This window comes from Onychomys torridus, chromosome 21 (assembly GCF_903995425.1).
Source record: "Onychomys torridus chromosome 21, mOncTor1.1, whole genome shotgun sequence".
NCBI classification, from domain to species: domain Eukaryota; kingdom Metazoa; phylum Chordata; class Mammalia; order Rodentia; family Cricetidae; genus Onychomys; species Onychomys torridus.
The window spans coordinates 16,364,249-16,390,867 of NC_050463.1; the positions used below are offsets into that span (position 1 = coordinate 16,364,249).

Here is a 26,619-nt window from a genome sequence, read left to right on the forward strand (position 1 = left end):
AGGAGCCCTGATTCTGAGTGTGAACTGAAAGAAAAAGCCCATTTTCCTTTGTCTATTCTGTGTATGTGTGACGGCCCATGTCTGTGAAGACCAGAGGACACTTGCAGGACTCAGTTCTTCTCACACATGAGTTCTGACGGTTTTACTCAAATCACCAGGCTTGGTGGTGAGCATTTACCACTCAGCTATCTCACCAGCCCAGAGTAGGAATTTTCTTTTATAATTAATTTATTTATTTTATGTGCATTGGTGTTTTGCCTGCATGTATGTCTGGGGTCCCCTGGAACTGGAGTTACAGAGAGTTGTGAGCTGCCATATGGGTGCTGGGAATTGAACCTGGGTCCTCTGGAAGAGTAGTCAGTGCTCTTAACCACTGAGCCACCTCTCCAGCCCAGGAATTATTCCTATAAAAGGTACTGTGAAAAGGTTATTACTGCTGTGAAGAGACACCACGACCACAGCAACTCTTATAAAGGAAAACATTTCATTGATATAGCTCACATTTTCAGAGTTTTCGTTCATTATCATCATGGCGCGACATGGTGGCGTGCAGGCAGACATGGCGTGCTAGAGAAGTAGTTAAGTGTCCTACATCTTGACTTGCAGGCAACAGAAGTGGTCTGATTCTCTTGGCACGGCTTGAGCATACGAGACCTCAAAGCCCACCTCCACAGGGAGATAATGTTCAACAAGGCCACACCTACTCCAACACCTCTCAAAGTGCCACTCCCTTGGGGGGCTATTTTCTTTCAAAGACCATAAGCATTTAATTAACTTTTCCCCCCTTTTTCTCCTGTTCATGTGTTTGTGTGTGGTGTGTGCGTGCATGCTCAGATCTGTGTAATTGCACGTGCATGTGAGGGCGGAAGGCTGATGTCAGGAAGCTTCCCTGACTATTCTTCCACATGAGTCTTTGGAGGGAAGGTCTCTTAATCAAACCCAGAGCTCGCTGATGTAACTAGTCTTACTGGCCAGCTTGGCACTTCAAGGATCTCCAATCACCATCTGGAATTAGAAGCACTGCCATCAGACCTTTACATGGGTGCTGGAGAGCCCAACCTCAGTTCCCAGGCCTGTGTGCCAAGTGAGGCACCTGGTGAGCCATCTCCCTAGCCCTGAATTACCTTTTATAACACAGATGAAAAAAGGTGCCTCAGGCCAACAAATGGCTTGGTGGGTAAGGGGACTTGCTGCCAAGCATGACTACCTCAGTTCAAGTCTTGGGACCCAGATGATGGAAGAGAACAAGCTAGCCAAAGTTGATCTGCTACTTCTGTACTCATGCCCAGATAACACCAAATAAAATATTGTCAGTTAAAAAAACCAAATTTCCCCATAATGCTAAAAGATCTACTTGGTGATAATGGGACTCAAACGGAGTCAGCCACACAAGTCTGTGGACCAGCGAGCCCCTAAGGGCATGCTTTAAGAATTCTAAGAGCTGTTGATGTTTGGTTGAAACTTGAAACGCTTGCCATGTCAGATACTTAACAACACTGTAAAAACCGGAGCCCGGCAGTGGTGCACGCCTGTAATCCCAGCACTCGGGAGGCAGAGGCAGGTGGGTCTCTGTGAGTTCGAGGCCAGCCTGGGCTACAGAGTGAGTTCCAGGAAAGGCGCAAAGCTACACAGAGAAACCCTGTCTCAACCCCCCCCCCCCCAAACCCAAAACAAAACTAGAATTGTGCTGTAGAAACTTACATTCACTTAAAGTTAAAAGCTACAGATAAGAGCACTTGTTCTAGAAGAATCAGAACTAAGTTCGAATCCCTAGCACCCAGATAAAGAGCGAGTGAGGCATGGCTGCGCCTACCTATGACCTCACTGACGGGTAGCAGCAGCAGGTCCCAAGAGCTCACTTCGCTGGCCAGTCAACCCAATTAGAAGGGCAAGTATCTGATTCAGTGAGAAACTGCCCCAAGGCAGGAACACAGAGAACAAAGATACCTAACATGTATGTATGTATGTATGTACATGTATGCACAAGTAGGTGCATACACTGCGTTTACTTCCATGAACCACACAATGCACATGTATACACATTTGTCAGGCCAGTTGACTTCCCTCACTAATTAATATTCTATCAGTCAGCTATATGGACTTTGTTTATGTTAGTAACTTTTGTTTTTTGAGACAGGGTGTTGTGTGGTCTGGTCTACGTTGATCTTAAACTCATTGAAGGGATCTAGCAGGTCTGGGAGTGGCAAACAGGTCCGTGTGCCCCCCGCCCCCAAACCCTCAGATTATATCCCCAAAGCTAGTCACCAAGGTCTATCCCCTTATTTGGCCACTTTCTTATGCCTGACTAATTCCTAAGGCAGATCACTAAGGTCCCACTATCAAAACATCTAGGTCCACCAATCAAAAATCCCCCTTTGGCTACCCTAATTAAAATACCCCGTCAGAACTTACCAAGCCATCTCAGTTCATTCTAACAGACATCTCCCCACCCCCGACTTTTCCCCTCTTAAAATTAACACTTGCAAAGCTATTTGCTGGATTCAGATTCAGCCATCTTGTCTCTTCTTGCCTTGCTTACTAAAGGATCTCTCTGTATTTGGGTGTGGTCTGTGCCTAGTCCAGGGCCTAGTTATGCAGGACCACACCAAATGCCTGGTCTTCCTGCTTCTACTTCTCAGGGACTGGCTAACAAGCCTACACTACCACACCTAGCTAGGAACTTCATTTTGACATCAACTGTGAGAGTAACAAGACCCTCTGTCCTGTCATGGATATGCATGAGTTAATTCCTCCAAGCCTTAAGCTGGCCTGCTGGCTTGCTATTGAGATAGGATTTTGGTCTCTGTTGGGGAATATTATTGTAAGGTGTGTTACTTTTGTTTATGTTGCATTTGTTTAACTCTGTGAAGCTGTGTTACTGTGCCTGTCTAAAACACCTGATGGTCTAAAAAAGAGCTGAACGGCCAATATCAAGGCAGGAGAAGGATAGGTGGGGCTGGCAGGCAGAGAGAAGATATGGAAGAAGAAATCTGGGAAAGGGAAGAAGAAACCAGAGAATAAGGAGCGGAGGACATCAAGGGCCAGCCACCCAGCTACACAGCAAGCCATGGAGTAAGAAATAATGAAAGGTATACAGAAACAAAAAGGCAAAAGCTAGACAGGATAAGCTAAGCAAAGCTGGCTAGCAACAAGCCAAGCTAAGGCCAGATATTTATAAGTAAGAATAAGCCTCTGTGTGATTTACTGGGAGCTGAGTGGCTGGCTCCCCAAATGAGCAAAAATATTCAACAACAGGTCTCAAACCCAAGTTAGTCCTCCCACCTAGCATCAGGAGGAACTAGCAATACAGGAGGTCTCTGGAAGAGCCAAATTTGTCCATTCCTTTTGTTAAGATATAACCACAACAAACACACAAACATAAGCATACACAATGGTAGACTACTCAAAGTCACTGTTGCGCTTCTCAGTGTTTACTGGGACGGGTGACTTGCACACTGTGGCAGTAAGGTCTCCTCAGAGTTCTTCAGTAGAGGCTAGTAATCAAACAGGAAAATGCTCCCTGACAGCAAACAAGTGCTTGTTTGGTTTGGTTTTGAGACAAGAACTCTAGCCCAGGCTAGCTCAAACTCAGTAGCTGAAATGACCTTGATTTTCTGGTCTTCCTGCATCCACCTCCTGAGTGCTGAAATTTGAGGCTTACTTCCGGGAGTGCCTCCACCCCCAGCTTTCTGCACTGCTGAGGACTGAACCCAAGGTTTTGTGCACACTAGGTGAGCACTCTACCAATACTCCTCTGTCCCCAGAAAACATTTCAGAGTCCCGGTAGGGCTCCACCTTGTGTTCTGGGGCTCCAGAGACCGCGATGCACATCCTGACATTTCATAATCCTGCTGGACTATAAGGAAAAGGTCCCTGTAACCAACTATACAACTGCACATACTGTCCTATGAGTCTTTAGCAATGAGACTGTTGAACTGCCTGGTACTCTGAATGACTAAACCATTAACAAATAATAAAGCCAGGAACACTAACATTGCTCTTTATCTAGGTCCAAGTACTAGAGACTGTGTGTGCTAGGCAAGTGCTTGACCACTGAACCACATACAAGGCTATTTTTTACTTCCTTTTTTCTTGGAGACAGGGTCTTCTTATGTAGCTAGCCCAGGTTAGCTTCAAACTCAAGAGATTCACCTACCTCTATCCTTCAGTGCTGGATCTAAAGGCTTATACCACCATGCCTGGCTTTCTTCTTTTTGTTTATTTAGATGGTTGGTTTTTATGAGACACGGTCTCACTGCATAGCCCTGACTGGCCTGAACTTGCTATGTAGACCAAGCTTGTCTCAAACTTACAGAGATCTGCCTGCCTCTTCTTCCTGAGTGCTTGGACTATTTATTTATAGCTGCAGGGAATCCCACTAAGATGCCCAGGCTGGTTTTGAACTTACTCTGTAACCTAGGTAGGCTTTGTATTTGCTATTTATTCTCATGCCGAAACCGCCTAGTAGCTGGGATATGGGACTGAACCACCAACCTTGGTGAACATCCATTTCTAAAGAGCAAAAGCCATGCATCTAATACCCAGTAGTGCAATACACAAACACATACAATGCTAAGTAGAAAACATTCCAAGTTATCTCAAGACTTCTGGCTTCTGCCATAAAGTACTGCTCAGTACAAACCTATCAGAAACTCATCATCAGAAGTACTAGACCTACCCCTCCATAAAAACCAGCACATCTGCCCAGCATGTAAGAGGGAAGTTAAACAGGGCTGAGGGGAAAGTAAACAAGCCAGAGTGAAGTAAAGTCAGGTTGTCATCACCTTGGTATTTCTTCAGAGCCTGTATGACGCTGGGGAGCTGGTTCACACCCTGATACAGCCGGTAACAGTCCTGTAAGTTCGCTGCTTGTCTCTGAAACTTCTTGGCAAGTCGGTTAAGATCTGGAAAGCGACGAAGCAAATCCTCCTGTAAAGTCTGCCTCAGTTCTGAATCTTCTACAAAAGCTTCCACTAAATCTAATCTGAAAACAAAACAACAAACAAACAAACAAACAAACAAAAATAGAGTAAATGATGAGATCCACACGGTAAGGGAACTGACGCCCCCAAGTTGTCCTCTGACTTCCCAGAAGTCACACACACACACACACACACGAAAATAAAAAAAAACTTTTTTTGGTTTTACTTTTTTTTTTTGATACAGGGTTGGGTGAAAAGAAATTTTAAATCACCCTCTTGGCTGGCACAATCCCTTCAGTACTGGAATTACACTACATATGGTCTCACTGAGGTTAGCTGGAGAAAAGAAAAGAAGTGACTTTAAAAAATAAAGAAGCAGGGAATGAAGGGGGGTGTAGGAAGGCAGGGAGTGGGAGGAGGGATGAGGGGGGATCTGTGGTTGGTATGTAAACTGAATTTTAAATACAATTTTAAAAAAGAATGAAGAAGCAAGGCCGGGTGGTGGTAGCGCACGCCTTTAATCCCAGCATTGGGAAGGCAGAGGCAGGAGGGTCTCTGTGAGTTCAAAGCCAGCCTGCTATACACAGAGAAACACCCCCCCCTCGGGGGGAGGGGCTGGGGGGGAACGACTGTAAGCTACCTCACAATGTCGCCCCTGGGAGGTGAGGCAGGGTCAGGAAGGAGTTAAGGCTATCCCTTCCTAACAAAGTGAGTTTGTGGCCAGCCTAGGCTGAATGACATGCTGCCTCAAAGCAAAAACCAACACACTAGCACACAGCAATCTGCATGTTCTTCAGCCTGGCCCAGATACCCTGAAAAGCCTAATGAATTGCTAGTTTCACAAGCCTATTCAGTAAACCACTTCAGAAGTAATTACAGTGTCAGTTTACATTTCTAGATAACAGATGTCATTTAAAAAAGAGAAAGCCTTCTGTTTCCTTGACAATGCCACTTTGAAAACCACAATTTTAGATATATCAAAGCTACTACTGGCATTAACAGAGTATACCTATCAGTCATTTTAAATTCAATCTCTCAGCTGTACAAAATTAGATAGTATTATATTAAATAAATCACAATTTAACTGGAACACATGATAAATTTTTAGGGTCATTTAATCCCTAAAATTCCAACAGGACTCTTTGGAAATTAATCATAAACTATCTGGTATTTTTTTTTAATTATTACATTTATCTCTCTGTGTGCGTGTGCTTATACATGGACAACACACACATGGAGGTCACAGGCAAAGTTGAAGACTCAGTTTTCCCCTCTACCATGTGGGTCCCTCAAATGAACTCGGTCACCAGACTTGGAAACAACCACCTTGGAGTGCTGCAACTCAGCTGGTTATGGCAAAGTCAGTACTTGCAGGGATCAGGGATTTCCTCCAGAGGAAGCCAAATTCCACAGAGCTTTTGGTGTTACTTGGCTTGTTATATATCAGCTGTCTTCTGTTATGAAAATCATGTGTGCCTTCATAGTTTTCCCAATTGATTTTTCCCTAAGGAGGGCTAAAGTGTGGACTGATCACTCTCTGGACATCCACATTCCAGGGATTTGGAGAACAGCCTCAGGAAAGGCTTCTTCTGGAGTCAGATATCTCCCTTAGCCATTTTCTTTTTTTCTTTTTCTTTTTCTTTTTTTGTTTTTCGAGACAGGGTTTCTCCGTGTAGCTTTGCGCCTTTCTTGGAACTTGCTTTGGAGACCAGGCTGGCCTCAAACTCACAGAGATCCACCTGCCTGCCTCTGCCTCCCAAGTGCTGGGATTACAGGCATGTGCCACCACCTCTCCCGGCTCCCCTTAGCCACTTTCAAGGACTAGCAGTAATAACAGTCCATATGAAAGTCTCCTAATTTAAGGTAAAAACCACAAGGAGACAATGTCTAGGTCAGGTGGACCTTAAGTAATAGCTTTGCACAATTTAGCTCGGACCCTCCTTTCTTACAGCCTTACTAACTTTATAGACCTTTAACTCCTTACCTAACCACTTCTAGGAATATTTAGATAACCTTCTTCACTGACAGCTATGCTCAGCCAGAACCCCAGTTCAAGCCTCCCTGTAATTATCATCATTGGCAGCATCCGGCCAGGTCCATCCCCAGATGGAGGAAAGTATGTTATCAGAGATACCTCTGTACTCTCTAAGAACAGACTTAAGCGTCCAGGCTACCTGTTTGCGAAGGCCTGGAGGATGTGCCAATTAAGCTTAACTTCCTCCTTTCCCAAACCTTACCTCTAGTTCCAGATCTCCCTTTAACTATCACCAGAGGCATCTAGCTGTACACAGGTTGCCTAACGACTGAGCACACTTTCCCCCCGCCCTGCAAAAAAACTGCAGATAGTTTGGACAGATAGGAGTTACAGGAAAAAAGTAGTCACTTTTATTTTCTCCCATTGACCTAACAACTTATAGATTAACATTTTCTACCAATCATGTTTAAGACTATAGTTGAACACATAAGATCCCTCTTCTTAGCTATTACCTAAATTTAGCCTTTAGTTAATTCATTAGTCACTTTCCTTTTGGGTTGCAAATGATAATTAATAATTACTGCCCCTCTATGTGATTCTTATCACCCCTCCATTTGACCCTGGAAGCCTGACAATCACAGCCTAAGGAAACTCTTTACCTGCCTATATGACCACACAAGAATTCAAGCCTGTGGGGATCGATCTACCTCAAGACCCAGCCATACCACTCTTGGGCATATACCCAAGGAATGCTCAATCATACCACAAAGATACATGCTCAACTATGTTCACAGCAGCACTATTCATAATAGCCAGAACCTGGAAACAACCTAGATGCCCATCAACTAAAGAATGGATTAAGAAAATGTGGTTCATATACACAATGGAGTACTACTCAGCAGAGAAAAACAATGACAGCATGAAATTTGCAGACAAATGGATGGAACTAGAAAATATCATCCTGAGTGAGGTAACCCAGACTCAGGACAAACATGGTATGGTATGTACTCACTCATAAGTGGATTCTAGATATAAAGCGAAGAACAATCAGACTGCAACCCACATTACTTTTAATCCACAGATAATAAAAATGAATGTTTAAGAATAGCCAAAGGTGCTGGGTGGTGGCACATACCTTTAATCCTAGCACTCGAAACAGAGAAACCCTGTCTCAAAAAAAAACACAAAAAAACAGTAGCCAAAGATGAAAAGCAGTCATAGCTTTTCTTAACAAATATTATTTTCCATATAAAGCTATTATGTCTTTTAAATTTCAGCAAAATAGGATCAGCAAGATGGCTCAGGTAGGGGCACTTGCTGCTCAGCACGATGACCTGAGTTCAATCCCTGGGACCGACGTGGTAAAGACCTACTGGGGGTTGGGGGTTTAGCTCAGTGGTAGAGCGCTTGCCTAGCAAGCACAAGGCCCTGGGTTCGATCAGGAAATTTAAAAAAGAGAGAGAGAAGCGACTCTTGCAAATTGTCCTCTGATCTACACAACGCACGCACACACTCACAAAAAAATTAATTAGAAATGGGGGAGCCAAGCAAAGATACTAAGAAACAAAAACATAATAGAAACATAAACATAACAAGGGACATAAATTAATTGAGGAAAGAATGATTCCTTTGGTCCTGGCATAGCTTACTCTCTACATAGTCACATAAGAACCTATACTGACACACTGGCTCACACTTTGTATTCCCAACACACTGGAGGCTGAAGAAGAGGGAAGCCAGCAGAATTACATACTGGGTTTTAGGCTAACATAGACCACAGAGTGAGACCTTCTCTCAGACTGAAATGCCCCCCGTCTCAGTAACTTAGCCTAAGAAACGGCCCTTGAGAAAGATAATTGGAAAAGTAACCTTAAGTCAAGGCAGGAGATATCAAACACCCGGTCTTGGGAGGAAAAAACCTTGAGTCAGAACAAGATATCTATAATTGGCTACCTGGCCTTGGAGAACAGACAGCTGCACATTCCTGAACATTAAAGATAGCCCCCAAGTTCACCCTGGCCTTATTTGAATCAACCAATGGGAACCCTGTAACTATGCTTCTCGCTTCTGTAACCGCGCTTCTGTCCCCAGGACTCTATAAGAAGTCCCCCTTCCCCTAGGAAGGCGCGCAAGTCCTCCGAGAGACTTGTCGCCCCAGGTACCTGTGTATTCAAATAAACCCTCTTGCTGTTTGCATCTGATCTGTGGTCTCGGTGTGTTCCTTGGGTTTGGGGTCTCTCTTGAGGAAAGATCCCCTGTGGGGGGCTTTCTTTCAAGACAAAAGCAAACCTCACCTCACACTATATGTTAACTCCATGTTACTTATAGAACTAAATGATTCTTTTCTCAATTAAAAAAAAAGAAAGAATTCAAGCCTGATGACCTTGCTTGACTAGGGACTGTTATTGTTTGGGTTTATAACTGGACTCCGGAGAGACTGGGGGGTAGAGAGATGGAGGAGAATGGGGAGGAGTGAGGAGGATCTTGACCAGAGAGAACGTGTGGATGAGATGGAAGATGAGGAAGAGTCAGATGGGGAAGCACTAGCTGGGTAAGAACAAGATGAGAAGGCCCTAGATGAGGCAGAATTAAGATGAGAGAATTAAGATAGAACTTAGAGGGAGCCGTAGATAAATACAGAGAGAAACCAGGCAAGAAAGGAGCTAGACATGAGAGCAGAACAGAAGCTGTGTAGAGAGAAAACAATCACAGACTAATAACGTGTATGAACTAAGGAGTTTCGTGTACATAGATTCATTTCTTTTCATCAAAAATTAATTATCAGCTTGTTGTAGGTTCTTCCCGGACCCTGGGAGGGGACTATCAAGGGGCTGGACCCCCATAGTCCGAGATATTGAAGCAGGGAGCCTTTCACCAACCCAACATCTGGTTTTCAAAACCCGCAGCATTCTTGGAGTCTGGAGAAGTGACAGGGTGGTCCAGAGTACTGGCTGCTCTTCCAGAGAACGCAGTTTTGATCCCCAGTACCACGGAGCAGCTCGTAACTACTTATAAAGTGTTTCAGGGGATCCAATACCCTGTTCTGATGCCCTCAAGCTCCTGCACATACATGATGCACGCACATACCCTCAGGGTCGTGTGGAGAAGTCAGGGATGAGGATCTAGGGAGGGAAGCAGGGACCAGGAGGTCTTGCAGAAGCTGATGGCTTATGCCAACAAGCTTATTAAGAGTAGAGCCGCCGGGGTGGTGGTGGCACACGCCTGTAATCCCAGCACTCGGGAGGCAGAGGCAGGAAGATCTCCGTGAGTTTGAGTCCAGCCTGGTCTACATAGTGAGTTCCACGACAGCCAGGGGGTACAGAGAAACCCTGTCTCAAAAAGCCAAAGGGGTGGGGGGACAGAAAAGAAACGAAACGAGGTTGGTTGTGATGGCACACGCCTTTGATGCAAGCTCTCTGGAGGCAGGGGCAGGAAGATCTCTAAGGTGTTCAAGGCCAGCCAGGCCTACATAGTAAGACTCTGCCTCAAAAATCAACAGTATCCTGTCATTTCTTTCTTTCTTTTTTTTTTTTTTTTGCGCTGAGGCCCGAACCCAGGGCCTTGCACTGCTGAGCTAAATCCCCAACCCCTGTCATTTCTTAAAAACCACTAAAGGATAGAGTTGGATCATCAGTTAAAATCACTTGGTTGCTCTTGAAGAAAACCCAGGTTCGAGTCCCAGCACCCACACGGCAGCTCAAAACCATCTGTAACTCCAGTCCCAGAGGATCTGACACCCTCTTCTGACCTCCATGGGCACCAGACACACATGTGGTACACACACATACACACACAGGCACAACATCCATACACATAAAATAGATAAATCTAACCGCAGCAAGTCTGACCTTACAAAGAAAAGTTGTTGTAGCCAGTAAGAAGGCTTATCAAGAAAAAAAGAGGGGCTGCAGAGATGGCTCAGAGGTTAAGAGCACTGACTGCTCTTCCAGAGGTCCTGAGTTCAATTCCCAGCACCCACATGGTGGCTCACAACCATCTGTAATGAGATCTGGCGCGCTCTTCTGTATACATAATAAATAAATAAATCTTTGAAAAAGAAAAAAAGGACCTGAATTCAATTCTCAGAAAGAAGGCAGCAGGCAAAAGCACCTTGGCCTGAGTACTGCCATTTTGACTTCGGAGTCCATTTTACCTTCAGGGTGAAACACAGTTCAGGTTCCCAAGCCCTCGGGGAGCTGAGAACTTCCCAATGGCTGATCAACCTCCTCCCTAAACCATAGAAAGAGTTGTTATGCATCTTTGGTTCTTTAGGAGCATCATGGCTGTTCCAAAGCACAGAAGGAACACACAGATCTGACTGGATGGACAGGCTTGCACTGTATGTCGGCTGACGATGATGGGAAACACAAGGGAAGTCTCTAATCTCTAACTTCTGATTGGTGAACATTTTAACTGTAACCTAGGAACAAATGTTTGTGATTTTTGTGAGTCCTTGTCCTGCAGCCCGCTCCTATAGGCGACCACTTATGTGGTGAATTATTGAAATCTTTGGAACCTTGAGTGTTCTCTCTCTCCTTCCTCACGGCACACACAGGCTGGGTGTAAAGGAGACAACTAAGCCAACCCCAGAACGCTGTCCTCTGCCCTCCCTTGTGCTCCCCCACAAATAATAAATAAAAAGAACTTTATAACACCAAGAGAAGTTAGCTGGGCTAGGGATGAGTTTCCAGGACTGCTTCAACCTCCAGCACAAGATAAATTGAGGGTGGCCCTCACGTATGCCGGAGCCCGGGAGATGGAGGCTAGAGGAGGAGGATCACAAGTTCAGGGTTAGGACAGAGAGATGGCTCAGTGGGTGAGCCCTCGCTGAGAACCCAACTATACCTGAGACTGACCCCTGGAATCTACATGAAGGTGGAAGGAGAATGGATTCTACAGATTTGTTCCACACCTATTAGCGCCCCCGCCACACACACACACCATACACACGATAAAATGTTTTTAAAGGTTAAAATTCATCAACTAAATATTGAGTTCAAGGTCAGCCCAGGACCCAAAGCAGAACAAAACAAGTAAAATGAGTGTAAACTGGCTATCAGGGTAAGTGGCATTGCACGCAGGGTTGACAGCAAACTGCTCAAGGCAGGAGCACACAGAAGGCTGTACCTCTCTTCTATCCTGTTCTTGTCCATGAGAGGCTGCTTGATCCACTGGTTAACCAATCTTTGTCCTTGAGCAGTTTTGCACTTATTCAGTAGTGCAGCCAGAGACTGAGAGCCAGTGGTGTCTTCAACAGAGCCCTAGTGCACAAGCAACAAAGTAGAAACGCTCACCAGCAAAGCCGTATCATGCCATGAAACAGAACTGGGGGAACAATGAATACTATTCTCCAGACATGAACTAAGAACTGCCCACAAAAATTTCTCTAAGGTAAAACCTGCTAATCTCCATTTAAATATGCACATTTTGCCCTCAGCTAAACGGCTTCATAATTACTGCAGTTTTTAAACAAATCCAAACTAGCACTTTAAAGCACTGCTGTAACACAAACTTATCCCAAAGACTAGGACAAGTATATGTACACTGTTTGAGATTAGAAATCAAATACAGCAATTAAAAACTACTTATCTAGTCTAACTACAATAATGGTACAAAACACAAATCCCTTAAATAGATCATTATTTGTGAAAGGAACTTTTTGAGGAGGGGGGACTTTTTTAAAATTATTTTGCCCCTCCCCCAGGTGGCTGTCCTGGAACTCACTCTGTAGACCAGGCCGGGGTTAAATGCCATTCAGTTGTTTGTAACCCACGTTGTCTTTCTTACCTGGAAAAGGTTGAGGGCTCTCACCGCTGCCATGTCCAGTTTCATGTACTGGCGGAAGTCAAAAGCAGTCAGTTCAAACTGCCCAAAACTGGAGTCGTCGGACAGGAGTTCTAGAAACTTGATGACTGCAGATAGAGATGAAACTGCAACCTAGAAATGAATTTGAAACACCAGATCCTTCCATCGCCAAGACCAGAGACTAGAAATGCACGCACAAGGAAGCAAAATAAGACGAGCTGGGCGTGGAGGCATGCGCCTGCATTCTAGTACTTGAAAGCCCAAGGCAGGAAAAGCAAGAGTTTGAGGCCAGCCTGGAATACATAGCAAATTAGGGGGCAATCTAGAATACAAAGTGAAAGGTTATCTCTCATGCTGGTGAGACAGCTCAGTGGGTAAAAGCACCTGCTCCCCACGCCTCACAACCTGAGTTCGATCCCTAGAACCCACAGCAGAAAGAATTCCCGAGGCTGTCCTCTGAGCTTCACATACATGCTGGGGCACCCTAATGACCATACACATTCACACGCATTAATTTATTTATGTGTGTGTGCATATAACTTAGATATATAACATATATATATATATATATATATATGTGCATATTTAAAGTGAAACCCACCAGGTACGGTTGTACAGCTTTATTTCCAGCACCTGGGAGGCAAAGGCAGGGGACTGGAAGTCCTCCTGGACTATATTCAGAGTTCCAGGCCAGGCAAGGATACCCTGTCTCAGAAAAGTAGAAATCCAGTCGCTTAGAATGGGGGAGCAGAGGGGAGATGGTTTACCTCTCCAATGGACAAGTGTTAGGACAGCTGGAATCAGTCCCCACAGAGACTATCTTCTCTGGTTTTTTTTGTTGTTGTTGTTGTTTTTTTTTTTTTTTTGCCAGAGCTGAGGACTGAACCCAGGGTCTTGTGCTCTACCACTGAGCTAAATCCCCAACCCCCAGAGACTGTCTTTTATAACAGATTTTCTTCTGGGGAATAGCAGAATTTATAGTTCTTTTCAAAATTCAGCAAGATGTGAAAAAAAGAAGAGCCTATGGAAGCTCATCTGATTCCTGGTATGATGAAAGAGGGCCACCAGGAAACCCTCCACAAAGGTCATCTTCACAACCCCAGCCCACCTCCAACAGTTGGTGGATGAGGAAGGGAACTGTATGGTCTAAGATGCACACAACAAGACATGCACATGCGTAGAAGAAAGCCATCAAGAAGTGAAGAGCGGCTCATGCTGAACAAGATGAAGGTGTATGTCTGTCTAAACAAGGACTGCTCCCTGTCCTCACAGATGAATGAGGCCATGCTGGGAACTCCCTCCAGAGGATCTGGACTGACCGGCATGTAATTCTATAAACAAACGTGTGGATTCTTTGCGTAGTTTACTGAAGTATTAATACAGTTTTAATAAGTAAATATTTTAGGTTGCAAAATTTGATTCTTCATCTTTATATAATTAAACCCCAAATCTCTGATCTGTAAGAAATACAGGCCAAGTATTCAGTCCTGTTAATGTTGCCTTTTTACAATTTCTTTTTTCTTTTTCCAAGACAGGGTTTCTCTGTGTAGCCTTGGCTGTCCTGGGACTCCATCTGTACCAGGCTAGCCTCCAACTCAGGAGATCAGTCTACCTATACCTCCTGAGCACTGGGTTACTAATATACAATAAAAAAATTAAAACAATAAGAAAAAGTTCAAGACATCCAATAATGACAAATATTGATTTAAAATATACTTGAGAGCCTTATTGAGTAAGTGTTCCCACTTGCAGCCCAAGGCTGGTGAACTGAGTTAATCTGTGGAGCTGGAGCAAAGTTGTCTTCTGGACTCCACACTCAAATCAAGCAATCACCCACACAAAATAATAATATATAAAATACATCCAACAAGCCAGACATGGTGGCCCCTACCTACAAACCCAGGACTCAGGCTATGAAGGCAAGATCAAAGTTCAAAATCAATCTTGTCTATATCACTTCAAGCCCAGCCTGTATGAAACCCTCTCAAACAAAACACTGATTCATTTTAATATGCCTTATTTTTTCCTATATGGTAACAATAATCTAATTGCCTATGTCAAACTAATTAACATACAAGGCTGTCCAAAGAATCTCCCCTTATGTCACCAGAAGGCAAACATCAACATTCTTTGTTTTGGTTATGAGACAGGGAGACACTCTGTGTGTTCAAGGCCAGGCTGATCTATATATATAGTGTGTTCCTGGCCAGGCAGGGTTATATAGTAAGACCTTGTCTTTAAAAAACAAACAAACAAACAAAAACAGAAAACTCCAAATCTCTACAAGCTTCTTTACATTTTTAGTAAGGAAGATTGTTTTCTAACTCCTGGGATTTTTATTCGTCCTTGTTGGTTTTTAATTGCCTTTTTGAAGCAATTTCATATAGCCAGGGATGGCCTCCAACTTAATATATATTTCAGACTGCCTCCATCTCCTGGCCACAATGGTTTCTTTTTCCTTTATGGTTTTGGTTTTTCAAGATAGGGTTTCTCTGAGTAGCCCTGGCTGTCCTGGAACTCACTCTGTAGACCAGGCTAGCCTCTAACTCAGAGATCCACCTGCCTCTACTTCCCAAGTGCTGGGATTAAAGGCATGCGCCACCGCATCTTTAATTAAATTAGAAAGAAAAGGGGCTGGAGAGATGGCTCAGCAGTTAAGAGCCTGTCCTGCTCTTCTAGAGGACCCAAATTCAGTTCCTAGCACCTACATAAGGTGGTTTATATCCACCTGTAACTTCAGCTCTAGGGGAAGCCCACGTCTCTAACCTCCAAGGGCAGCATAATACCCCTACACATACACAGATAAAGTTTTTCCACAGTTTATTGCACATAAAATAAATAGTATCATTAATGTAGCTTAGATTTCAAGGTAAGTGTGACAGAAGTATGGGCCAACAAAATGGCTCACAGTAAAAGAACTTGCTGCCACGCCTGACAAGCTGAGTTTGATCCCCAGGATTCACATGACAGGAGAAAACTGACTCCTCAAAGCTGTTCCCTGACTGCCAGCTGCTGCTGTGTGTGCACATGAAAGTACATGAGCACGTGTGTTGCAGGACATATGATCACACTGTGAACCCTGAAATTGTGTTACTGACTGGGAAAACCTGTTTCTAATGTGGTGTGGCTCAGCCCTAGCACACACCTTTAATCCAAGAGCTTTCTGCTTGAACACTGGAAACAGGACTAAATCAAGTCAACCATAAAGAGCAAGCAACCAGCTGACAGGAAGTGAACACAGGATTTTAGGAAAAAAACCCAAACCATACAGAGTAGGGGGAGTTAGGAGGACTCTTGTTGAGACAGCAGAAAAGAAAGCAGGAGCTTCTGGGATGTCGGCTAGAGAGGAAGGTCAGCTGGGTGCTTTCTCTGCCTCTGAGCTAGCAGGCTTTGACCCCAGCAACTGTCTCCTGAGTCTTTATTAGTAAAATCCACCGATTTGAGATTTTGTTAAAAAACGACACGTGCTCACACACATAATAAATAAAGGCAATTTTTAAAAGTGACTAAATTAGCCTTTTAAAATGTCACTGTCATGATTTATGAATACACTCATACTTGTAACCCACATACCTGATTCTCCATCTCTGGTAAGACAGCACTATTTATCTGTTCTCCTTTCTTGCCTTTTAATAACCGGTTGAGATCCTGACAAATGTCTTTAGTGGAAAAGTCGGCCCTCTTTCTTTCTGTGATCAGAATCCCTCCTCTCTGAACAACCTGTTTATAGGAAACATTTCAAATCAGTACAAAGAAATAGGTGAGAAAAGGGAAATTCTAACACTAGCAAATAGAAAGTTAGGACAGCTTAGAAGACTTCACTATACAAGTCCCTAGGAACATCTTTTAAATCTGTGAACTCTGAGGCAGAGGTAAATGCCTGCCGGGTCTTCACAGGGTGTTCCAGGCTAGCCAGAGCTACACAGGAAGACCCAGTCATTCATTAAAAAAACAACAACAACAAAAAATCCTATGAACTATTAATTCAACTTTAAAGTTATGAGAAAATAAGCTTTCAAAAACATTTGCTTACTTGATGTGGTGATGCACACCTTTAATCCTAGCAGTGAAGAGGCTGAGACCAGAACAGCAAGCTCTGGACGAGAGCCTGAATAACAGTGAGACAGACCCTTTCTGAGAGAGAGAGGGAGATGCTCAGTACTAAAGATAAGCTCAGTGTAGAGAGAACTTGCCTGGCATGCTGGAAACCTTACCAATGCCCAGTATTGCAGGGGGAGGAGAGAGGGTAATCAGGTGGGCATGGTAGTACACACCTGTAGCCCTCAGGATGCAGGCCAGGCTGGACTATTCAATTTGTAGATAGAATATCCCTTTAAAAAAAATACCTACCAGGGTTGGGGAGATGGCTCAGTGGTTATGAGTACTGGGTGGTCTGCCAGGACCAAGGTTTGATTTCCAACACCCACATGGTGGTTCAAAACCACCTGTAACTCTAGTTCCAAGAGATTCGATGCCTTCTTCTAACTTCCATGTGTACCAGGCATTCATGTGCTGCACATACACACATGTAGGCAAAACACTCATAAATTTTTAGCTAGGCAGTTGGGGTGTACAGCTTTAATCCCAGCACTTAGAAGGCAGAAGCAGGTAGATCTCTATGAGTTCAAGGCCAGCCTGGTCTACATAGTGTGCCTCAGGACAACCAGAACTACATGAGACCCTATATGATGGTTTGAATAAGAATGGCCCCCAAAGACTCATGTGTTTGCATGCCTGGTCACCAGGGAGTGGCACTATTAGGAGGTGTGGCCTTGTTGGAGGAAGTGTGTCACTGGAAGTGGGCTTTGGGGTTTCAAATGCTCAAGCCAGGCCCAGTGTCTCTCTCTTCCTGCTGCCTGCCAATCCGGAAGTAGAACCTCAGCTCTTTCTCCAGCACCATGTCTGCCCATGTGCCACCATAATGATAATGGTCTAAACTTCTGAACTGCAAGCCAGCCCCAATTGAATGTTTTCCTTTACAAGAGCTGCCATGGTCATGGTCTCATCAATAGAAACAATGGAACAGAAATCAAAACAACAACAAAAAAATCCAAGTTTTTTTTTTGAAGTTCAAGGCCAGGTTTGGCTACATGAGACACTATCCTAGGCAAATCTAAAATAACAGTAATAAACTACACACACATACAAATGACACAAACAAAACGTTGATAAAGGTTCAATAATAAAAATCAGAAGCCTTACAGGTGGTGGCCTTCACCTGTGATCCCAGAACCCAGGATGCAGAGGCAGGATGGCTGAGTTCTAGGCACACTGGGCTGTCAAGTAAGACTGACTCAAAAAACTTAAGAAATTGGGGCTGGAGAGATGGCTCAGAGGTTAAGAGCACTGGGTACTCTTCCAAAGGTCCTGAGTTCAATTCCAGCACCCACATGGTGGCTCACCACCATCTATGATGAGATCTGGCACCCTCTTCTGGCCTGCGGGACAACACTGTTTACATAATAAATGTTTAAAAAAAAATTAAATTCTAGGCCCGGATTGATACAACTCAGTGCTACAGTAAGTACCTGCTTAGCGTGTTCCTGGCCAAGATGCCCAGAAATATGCAGAATAAATACACCCTAATAACTCTAAGTTATTTATTTGATAAATCATGCCAAGTGCAGTAATATTTACTGTAGCGACTGCTGTCTTAATGAAGACAGAAAAAAGGGGCAAGATCTAAGGCACAGCAAGTCTTACACAAACACTGTCCTGATGACATTAAGGATTCCGAGTTTCTTTCAAAGTTAAACATCAAGATGGTCCACAAAAATAAAACATTACTGTAACTGGAATTTAAATCAAGAGTCATCAGCTGGCATCACAGCTCAGTGGCAGAGCACTTGCCTACCATTCTAGAGGTCCCAGGTCCAAGAAATATGAGGAAAGGGCTATTAAGGATTTCCCAAGACTGGATTCCCTTACCTGCCTCAGTTTCCCCATGTCACCGGAAGTCTCTCCTCCTGGTAAAACACATTCCTTTGGTCCAATCTGAATCAGAAGCGCCTCAAGGTTGGAGAACTGGTCGTTATCAGGGAACTCACACAGTCCCAGCTTCCTCTGGATAGTATCAACATACCCAACTCCAACCTGTCTTTGACCATCGACCATGGACATTTTAACACCCACGACACCAATGGATGCTGACATGTCATTGTTACCAAATAGAATGTCTTCAAACTGAGAAAGATTGCCAGGAGACGCCTAAGCAAAAATAAAGGCAATTTTTAAGAAGTTTTGAACATATTTAAAATTTTTGCTAGGGAATAAATTATTTAAACTTGATGAATTTTACGTTTTCTTACAAAAACATACTTGTCAGTATATCTTTAATTTTGTACGTGTGTGTGTGTGTGTGTGTGTGTGTGTGTGTGTGTGTGTGTGTGTGTGTGGTTTTTCGAAGCAGGATTTCTCTGGGCAACAGCCCTGGCTATCCTGGATCTCGCTCTGTATACCAGGCTGGCCTCGAACTCACAGAGATCTGCCTGCCTCTGCCTCCTGAGTGCTGGCTTGGGCTACCACAGCCCAGCTGCAGTTACCATTTTCTATCCCAATGGGCTTTTCTTGAAGCTTAGCCTAGCCCGAGAATAATGACACAATCCCACCTTAGGCACACATCACATCCAGCAGCTGTGTAGCACTTAGGCACATCTAAAAATCATCTGCCAAAAGTGATTTTCAAACCACCCAGCCCAGCACAAGAGAGACGGAGGCAGCAGGATGTCAGAGTTCAATCCAAGGCCAGCCTTGGCTCGAGAAAGATGACATCAAAACACACACACACACACACACACACACACACACACACACACAGAGAGAGAGAGAGAGAGAGAGAGAGAGAGAGAGAGAGAACATTCTAGGCTTGTTTGATTCTACACCTTCAATGAGAAATGTACAAACAAAGACACAATGTAGTAGTTATAAAAGAGATATTAGGGACAGTTAAAAACTGGAGGCTAGAGAGATGGCTCAGAGGTTAAGAGCACTGGCTGCTCTTCCAGAGGTCCTGAGTTCAATTCCCAGCAACCACATGGTAGCTCACAACTATCTATAATTTGTTCTGGTGGGCAAGCAAAACATTGTTTACATAATAAATAAATAAATCTTAAAAAAAAAAAAAAAAAAAAAACCTGGCTGGGCGGTGGTGGCACACGCCTGTAATCCCAGCACTCGGGAGGCAAAGGCAGGTGGATCTCTGTGAGTTCGAGGCCAGCCTGGTCTACAGAGCTAGTCCAGGACAGGCTACAAAGAAACCCTCGAGAGAAAAAAAAAAAAAAACAACCTGCTTAACATCCTTCAGAAATAGTAAAATCGAAGTCGGGAATGGCAGAGCATGCTCATAATCACGTCAGCACAGAGGAAACTGAGGCAATATGACCAGAAGTTTGCCACTAAACTGAGCTGTTTGTTTGTTTGTTTTAAGATTTATTTTTATCATGTATACAGTGCTCTGTCTGCATGTATCCCTGCAGGCCAGAAGAGGGCACCAGATCTCATTACAGAAGGTTGTGAGCCACCATGTGCTTGCTGGGAATTGAACTCAGGACCTCTGGAAGAACAGCTAGTACTCTTAACCTGAGCCATCCCTCCAGCCCACTGAGCTTGTTTCTAATAAAAACATAAAAGAGGTCCTTTAGCCGGGCGGTGGTGGCGCACGCCTGTAATCCCAGCACTCGGAAGGCAGAGGCAGGTGGATCTCTGTGAGTGTGAGGCCAGCCTGGGCTACCAAGTGAGTTCCAGGAAAGGCACAAAGCTACAGAGAAACCCTGTCTCAAAAAACCAAGAGGGGTCCTTAAATCCCTGAACTCAGGAGGCTGGGTTAGGCACTTGGCCAGCCTGGGCTACATAGTGAGACCTTGTCTCCCAAAGGAAAAAACAAAACAAAACTAGAGGATGGAAAGATGTCTCAGAGGCTAAGAACGCGGGCTATTTAGAGCAGACAGCTCACAATTGTAATTCTAGTCCCAGGGATCCAATGCCCTCTTCTGGCCTCCTCTGACAACAGGCACGAAAGTGGTGCCCTAACAGACAGACAGACAGGCAGACCAATCGAACATTAAAAAAATAATTTCAGATAGACAGACCTAACATTAAAAAAAAATAGTTTTTTAATTAAAAAAAAAAAGTAAAACCAACCCTTTGTTTAATAATATTTATGCTCAGTTTATCATCCACAGTTATGTTTTATTTTAGGAACAGTGAGAGACAAGGCTCAGTGTTCAGAAACATTTTATAAGGACTACTGAACTTCTAAACTGTGATTAAACTGCAACTTTTAAAAACCAACACTAAGCCGGGCATGGTGACACTTATCTTTGATCCCAGCACTCAGGAGGCAGAGGCAGGAAGATCTATGTGAGTTTGACGCTAGCCTGGTCTACAGAGTTCCAGCCAGGACTGTTACACAGAGAAACTTTGTCTCGAAAACACCAAAAAACCCACTGTATCAAAATTTCTCAAAGCATTTTGCTATCACAAACTAGTTAATATAGTGAAACATGCATCTGAACTTCTTTTATTTTTTTTTTAATTTCTAAAACAAACATTCAAAAGTAATGTAATTACCTTAAATGCCAAGTACCAATCATTCTCCTTGGAGGCCTTATTTCCAGCTTTATTCTTATAAACTTCAACTCTATACTGACGAACCAGAAGAAGGTCTTTCACAAAGGACTCAAAATTCATTTTACTAAGCACAACACTCTGCAGTGTCTTGGCCCCTAAAATCAACAACAAATAAACAGAATTAAATGTAAAAGATGAGGACTTGAGGTAACAAATGTCTGAGCCTCCACAACTAACCGATAAATGAACAAACACTACAAGCTGTGTACAATGGAGCACAGCTACAGGTCCAGCTACTTGTAAGTCTGAGGCAGGGGGATCACTTCAGATCAGGAGGACAGCCTGGACCAAGAGCAAGGAACTGTCTCAAAACAAATGGACATGGGAAAATCAGGATAACTCGGTAACTAAAGATACTTACCACCAAGGTGATCTGTCAATCCCTGGTACCCTGGTGGAGTAAGAAAAGATCCAATTCCTGTACACCTATTACACTTTATATGCCCATACACATAGCACACAAAATAAATAGATGAAGGGCTGGGGAGTTAGCTCAGTGGTACAGCGCTTGCCTAGCAAGCGCAAGGCCCTGGGTTCAATAAATAAATAAACAAACAAACAGATAGATAAATAAATAAAGATAGATAGATAGATAGATGACTAAAAATAAAGAAGTTTATGAAAGCCTTTGGAGCTCTTTAAAATGAAATTGCTAGGACTGGAGAGATAGCTCAGAGGTTAAAAGCACTGGCTGCTCTTCCAGAGGTCCTGAGTTCAATTCCCAGCACCCACATGGTGGCTCACAACCATCTGTAATCAGATCTGGAGCCCTGTTCTGGTGTGCAGGCATACATGCAGATTATATACATAATAAATACACTGCATACATAATAAATAAACAAATAAATAAATAAACAAACACATGTATGTTGAAAAAAGGCACTGCTCAAGGCTGAGGATTGTGGCTCAGCATCAAAGCACTTCCCAGCACCTGTGACTCCTGGGTTAGCTTCTCGGCGACACAACACAAAACAAAACCTAGTCGTGACCTGGTCACAGAACCACCCAGGATTCAAGAGTTCACACAAGTAGATCAAGGCCTCCCTTTTAGCACTGTTGCCTACACAGCAGCTACCAGTTACAAGCTGTAGTTTCGTCTACACTGACCAGCAAACACAGATCTTTATAGAATCCCACAGTGACACACCATTCCGTATCACTAAGTTTAACAGCCATGGAGCCTGTTCCAACAATCCATAACTGGCTTCCAGGTGCTGATAGACAGGTGTAGTGACTCTCAGCTGCTTCAGCATCGAAATACGCCATGAAGGGCCTTGGAAGTGCTTCAGGCTCCCAATTGTTGAGTGCGATAAACTTTTATCAAACTTTTTATTTTTATCAAAGATGGTAAAGTTCTAAAAGCCAATTTAGATTGTGATTTTAATAAACTGCCAGGCTACTCCCCCTCTTTTGGTGATGAGTAATTTATTTTCCTACATAGATTTCTCAGAGAGCTGGGTGTGGCATATGCCTTTAATCCCAGCACTCAAAGCAGAAACAAGACCTCTGTGAGGGCAAGGTCAACTTGGTCTGTACAGTTCCTGGTCCAGGCCAGGCAGGGCTCCACAGTGAGACTCTGTCTCAAAATAACCAGAGTTTTCAGGGGCTAGAGAGATGGCACAGTGGTTAAGAACACTGACTCTTCTTCCAGAGGACCTAAGTTCAATTCCCAGCAACCACATGGTAGCTCACAACCATCTGTAACTCTGATCTTAGGGGATCAGATGCCCTCTTCTGGCCTTTGTGGATACCAGGCACACACATGGTACACATACATACATGCAGACAAAACATGCATACACATAAATTTCTTGAAATGTTTTCAAACTTTCTCATCAGTATCTCAACTGGGAGTGATTCTGTTCCTCTGGGGGAACCTGTAGCAATGTGGGGAGACACATAATTGTCACAGGGAGCTACACCACTTTGAAATCTTGTGACAGGAACAGGAAGCTGCCAACATGAACAGAACAGAAGAGTTACCACATAATGAATTACTCATTCCCCAAATCTAAACAGTGCCAAGGCTAAGACCCTGTCTTACATGGAAAATATTTCAAGCTTAATTCTTATCTACAAATACCAAGTACTTTATAAAATGAATAAAATCTGAGGCTGAAGAGATAAGAGTACTTACTACTTTTTTTTTTTTTTTTTGGTTTTTGAGACAGGGTTTCTCTGTGTCGCTTATCCGCCTGGCTCTGCCTCCCGAGTGCTGGGATTAAAGGCGTGCGCCACCACTGCCAGGCGAGTACTTACTAGTTTTGTAGAGGACCTGGGCAGGCTCAGTTCCTAACACTATATGGAGATCCAAAGACCTTTTTGGCCTCAACTGGCACCAGGCACGAGCGCGCTCGCTCTCTTACTCTTACTCTCTCTCTCTCTCTCTCTCACACACACACACACACACACACACACACACACACACACACACACACACGCATGTGTGCATAAATGAAAATAAAATAATCACACTATCCCTCGGAATGAAAACCCAATTTTCTCAGCATCCACATGGCGGATTACAACTATCTGTAACTCCAATTCCAGGAAAATCGGATGCCCCCTTCTGGGTTCCTCAGGCACCAGGCGTATACATGGTACACAGACAGACAGACAGACATGCAGACAAAACACACATATAAAATCAAGTAAGCCAGTGTTCAAGAGGTCAGTCTGGTAGTGAATCCTATAATTCTAGCACTGGAGAAAGAAACAGGGGCAGGTGGATCTCTGTGAGCTCATGGTAAGTTCCAGGCCAGCCAGGGCTGCATAGTAAGACAGTGTCTCTAAAGCAAAACAAACAAACAAAAAATTCGCATCAGCTCTCTAGTTAGAAAATAAATGCAGGGGCTGCAGAGATGGCTCAGAGGTTAAGAGCACTGGCTGTTCTTCCAGAGGTCCTGAGTTCAATTCCCAGCACCCAATTCCCAGCACCCAATTCCCAGCACCCAATTCCCAGCACCCATATGGCGGCTCACAGACATCTGTAATGAGATCTGGCACCCTCTTCTGGCCTGCAGGCATAAATGCAGATAGAACACTGTATACATAATAAATCTTTAAAAAGAAGAAAAGAGGGGGTGGGGATTTAGCTCAGTGGTAGATAGGCAAGCGCAAGGCCCTGGGTTCGGTCCTCAGCTGGGGGGGGGGGGGGAGAAAATACGAAGTCTAATAGGCAAAACCATTACAGGAGAGGACACAAATGCTCTGGCTTAATTCTGGGGCGGCTGTTGAGCCTCTCCACAAGCATGTGGCAGAACAGTTTGGTAAGGACTCCTGATGCACTCACTGAAGGCTTCACGAAGCCCTGTTCTTTTCTGTAGTTCATGTTTTTGTTGTTTGCTTTTTGAGACGGGGTTTCCTTATGTCGCCATAGATGTTCTAGAACTCTCTATGTAGACCAGGCTGGCCTTGATCTCACAGAGAGCCGCCATCCCCCAACCCCCCACCCCGGAGACTAAAGGTGTGTGCTACCAACCCAGCTTCTGGGTTCTTATGCCTAACTACTGTGCACAGCAATTAGTATTTCCCTGTCACTAGCTAGACGCCAGAGAAATTTTTCTCTTTTTTTTCTTTTTCTTTTTTTTTTTTTGGTATTTTGAGACAGGGTTTCTCTGTGCAGCTTTGCCCCTTTCCTGGCCTTGAACTCACAGAGATCCGCCTGCCTCTGCCTCTCAAGTGCTGGGATTAAAGGCGTGCACCACCAACACTCTTATTTTTGAAGATTTATTTATTGTGTATACAGCATGTATTCCTTCATGCCAGAAGAGGGCGTCAGATCTCATTACAGATGGTTGTGAGCCACCATGTGGTTGCTGAGAATTGAACTCGGGATCCCTGAGCTATCTCTTCAGCCCAAAAGTTTGTCTTTTTTTTTTTTTTTTTTTTGCCAGAGGTGAGGACCAAACCCAGGGCCTTGCGCTTCCTAGGCAAGCGCTCTACCACTGAGCTAAATCCCCAACCGATTCTCCTCTTCTAATCCTAGCATCACAGAGACAGACTTCCCAGGCAAGGTGCTGCACACCAGGGAGGCTAAGGCAGCAGGTCTCAAGTCAGAGGCCATCCTGTGCTAGGTTATAGTGCCCATATCTAAAAAAAGGTATCTGGTTGTCCACTGAAGGTGCCACTTCTCTAGAAGGTGGAGCGTGTGAGACGGCAATGCACACCTGCTGACAAGCGTCTGAAAGGCTTGTCTGTGTATACGCTATGTTCCCGAAGAGCCAAACTCTATAGGGAAAGGATGGATTTTTCTGCCATGAGACAAAGGATTGGAATTGAAAACTATACATGTTCCACTCAGAAGGAACAGACTCAAACTCATCCAAGATTCTCTTGAGAATACTTTGGAATCGCCACTTGCATTCAATTGTGCCAGGTAGTGGGGATAAAAAAGAAACGGCGGTGCACGCTTTTAGTCCCAGCACTCAGGAGGCAGAGCCAGGCGGATCTGTGAGTTCGAGGCCAGCCTGGTCTACAGATCGAGATCCAAGACAGGCACCAAAACTACATGGAGAAACCCTGTCTCAAAAAAAAAAAAACAAAACAAAACAAACAAACAAAAAGCTAAATAAAATGTGGGAAATGCATAAATTATTTAGCAACCAAAAGGAATGAAATACTGGTAACACAGATAAGCCTGGAAACAAAGACAAAATGTGACTTCATTTCCATGTTACATCCCAGGATAAGCATATCAAGACAGAAAATAAAGTAGTGCTCAGGGTTAGGAAAACAGTGGGGGAAATGAGCCCTATGGACACAGGATTCCGTGTGTGTGTGTGTGTGTGTGTGTGTGTGTGTGTGTGTGTGTGTCCGTCCGTCCATCTGTCTGTCTGTCTACTCAAGATAAGGAGTAGCTGTCTAACAAAAAACATACAACACATACTACACCCCCCGCACTGGCCAGGTAGAAGCAGAAGAATAAGGCTATCTTTGGTCTCTAACATCGTAAGAATTAGAACTCTCAAGTCCAAGGTGTCCTAGAATGCTCTTTCATTATCACTGAAAGAAAAGGCAACGAGAGGGAGGGGGACCTAGATTATCTACCTAGGCTACAAGTGAGGTCTGCAGCCTTTTAGGGACAGATAATGCCAGGTGGCAGAAAACAATGAGCTGCGAGCACAACTTTCCCATCTAGCCCAACCGCACACAGCAAATGGTGTGTGCATGTTTGGGGGTCTGCAACTGAAATCTGGGCAGTTCAGCTGCAAGACAAGTCCCTGGTCCTGACCACTGAGCCATGCTACCGTTCAACAATGCTCCATCGCGCGGTCTCAAGCGGGACGG

At 44.1% G+C, this 26,619-nt stretch overlaps 1 protein-coding gene across 2 annotated transcripts in view; it reads right to left on the bottom strand.

The window, feature by feature from the left end:
• Msh2 (mutS homolog 2) overlaps positions 1-26,619 on the bottom strand; it is a 75,470-nt gene that overhangs the window by 48,059 nt on the left and 792 nt on the right. For both annotated transcript variants that reach the window (XM_036171109.1, XM_036171108.1), the window contains exons 2-7: positions 21,271-21,425; positions 18,631-18,909; positions 16,276-16,422; positions 12,685-12,834; positions 12,025-12,158; positions 4,785-4,984 (exon numbers count right to left, since the gene is read on the bottom strand). In XM_036171109.1, coding sequence (XP_036027002.1) covers positions 4,785-4,984; positions 12,025-12,158; positions 12,685-12,834; positions 16,276-16,422; positions 18,631-18,909; positions 21,271-21,425 — 1,065 coding nt within the window. The remainder of the gene's footprint in view (positions 1-4,784; positions 4,985-12,024; positions 12,159-12,684; positions 12,835-16,275; positions 16,423-18,630; positions 18,910-21,270; positions 21,426-26,619) is intronic.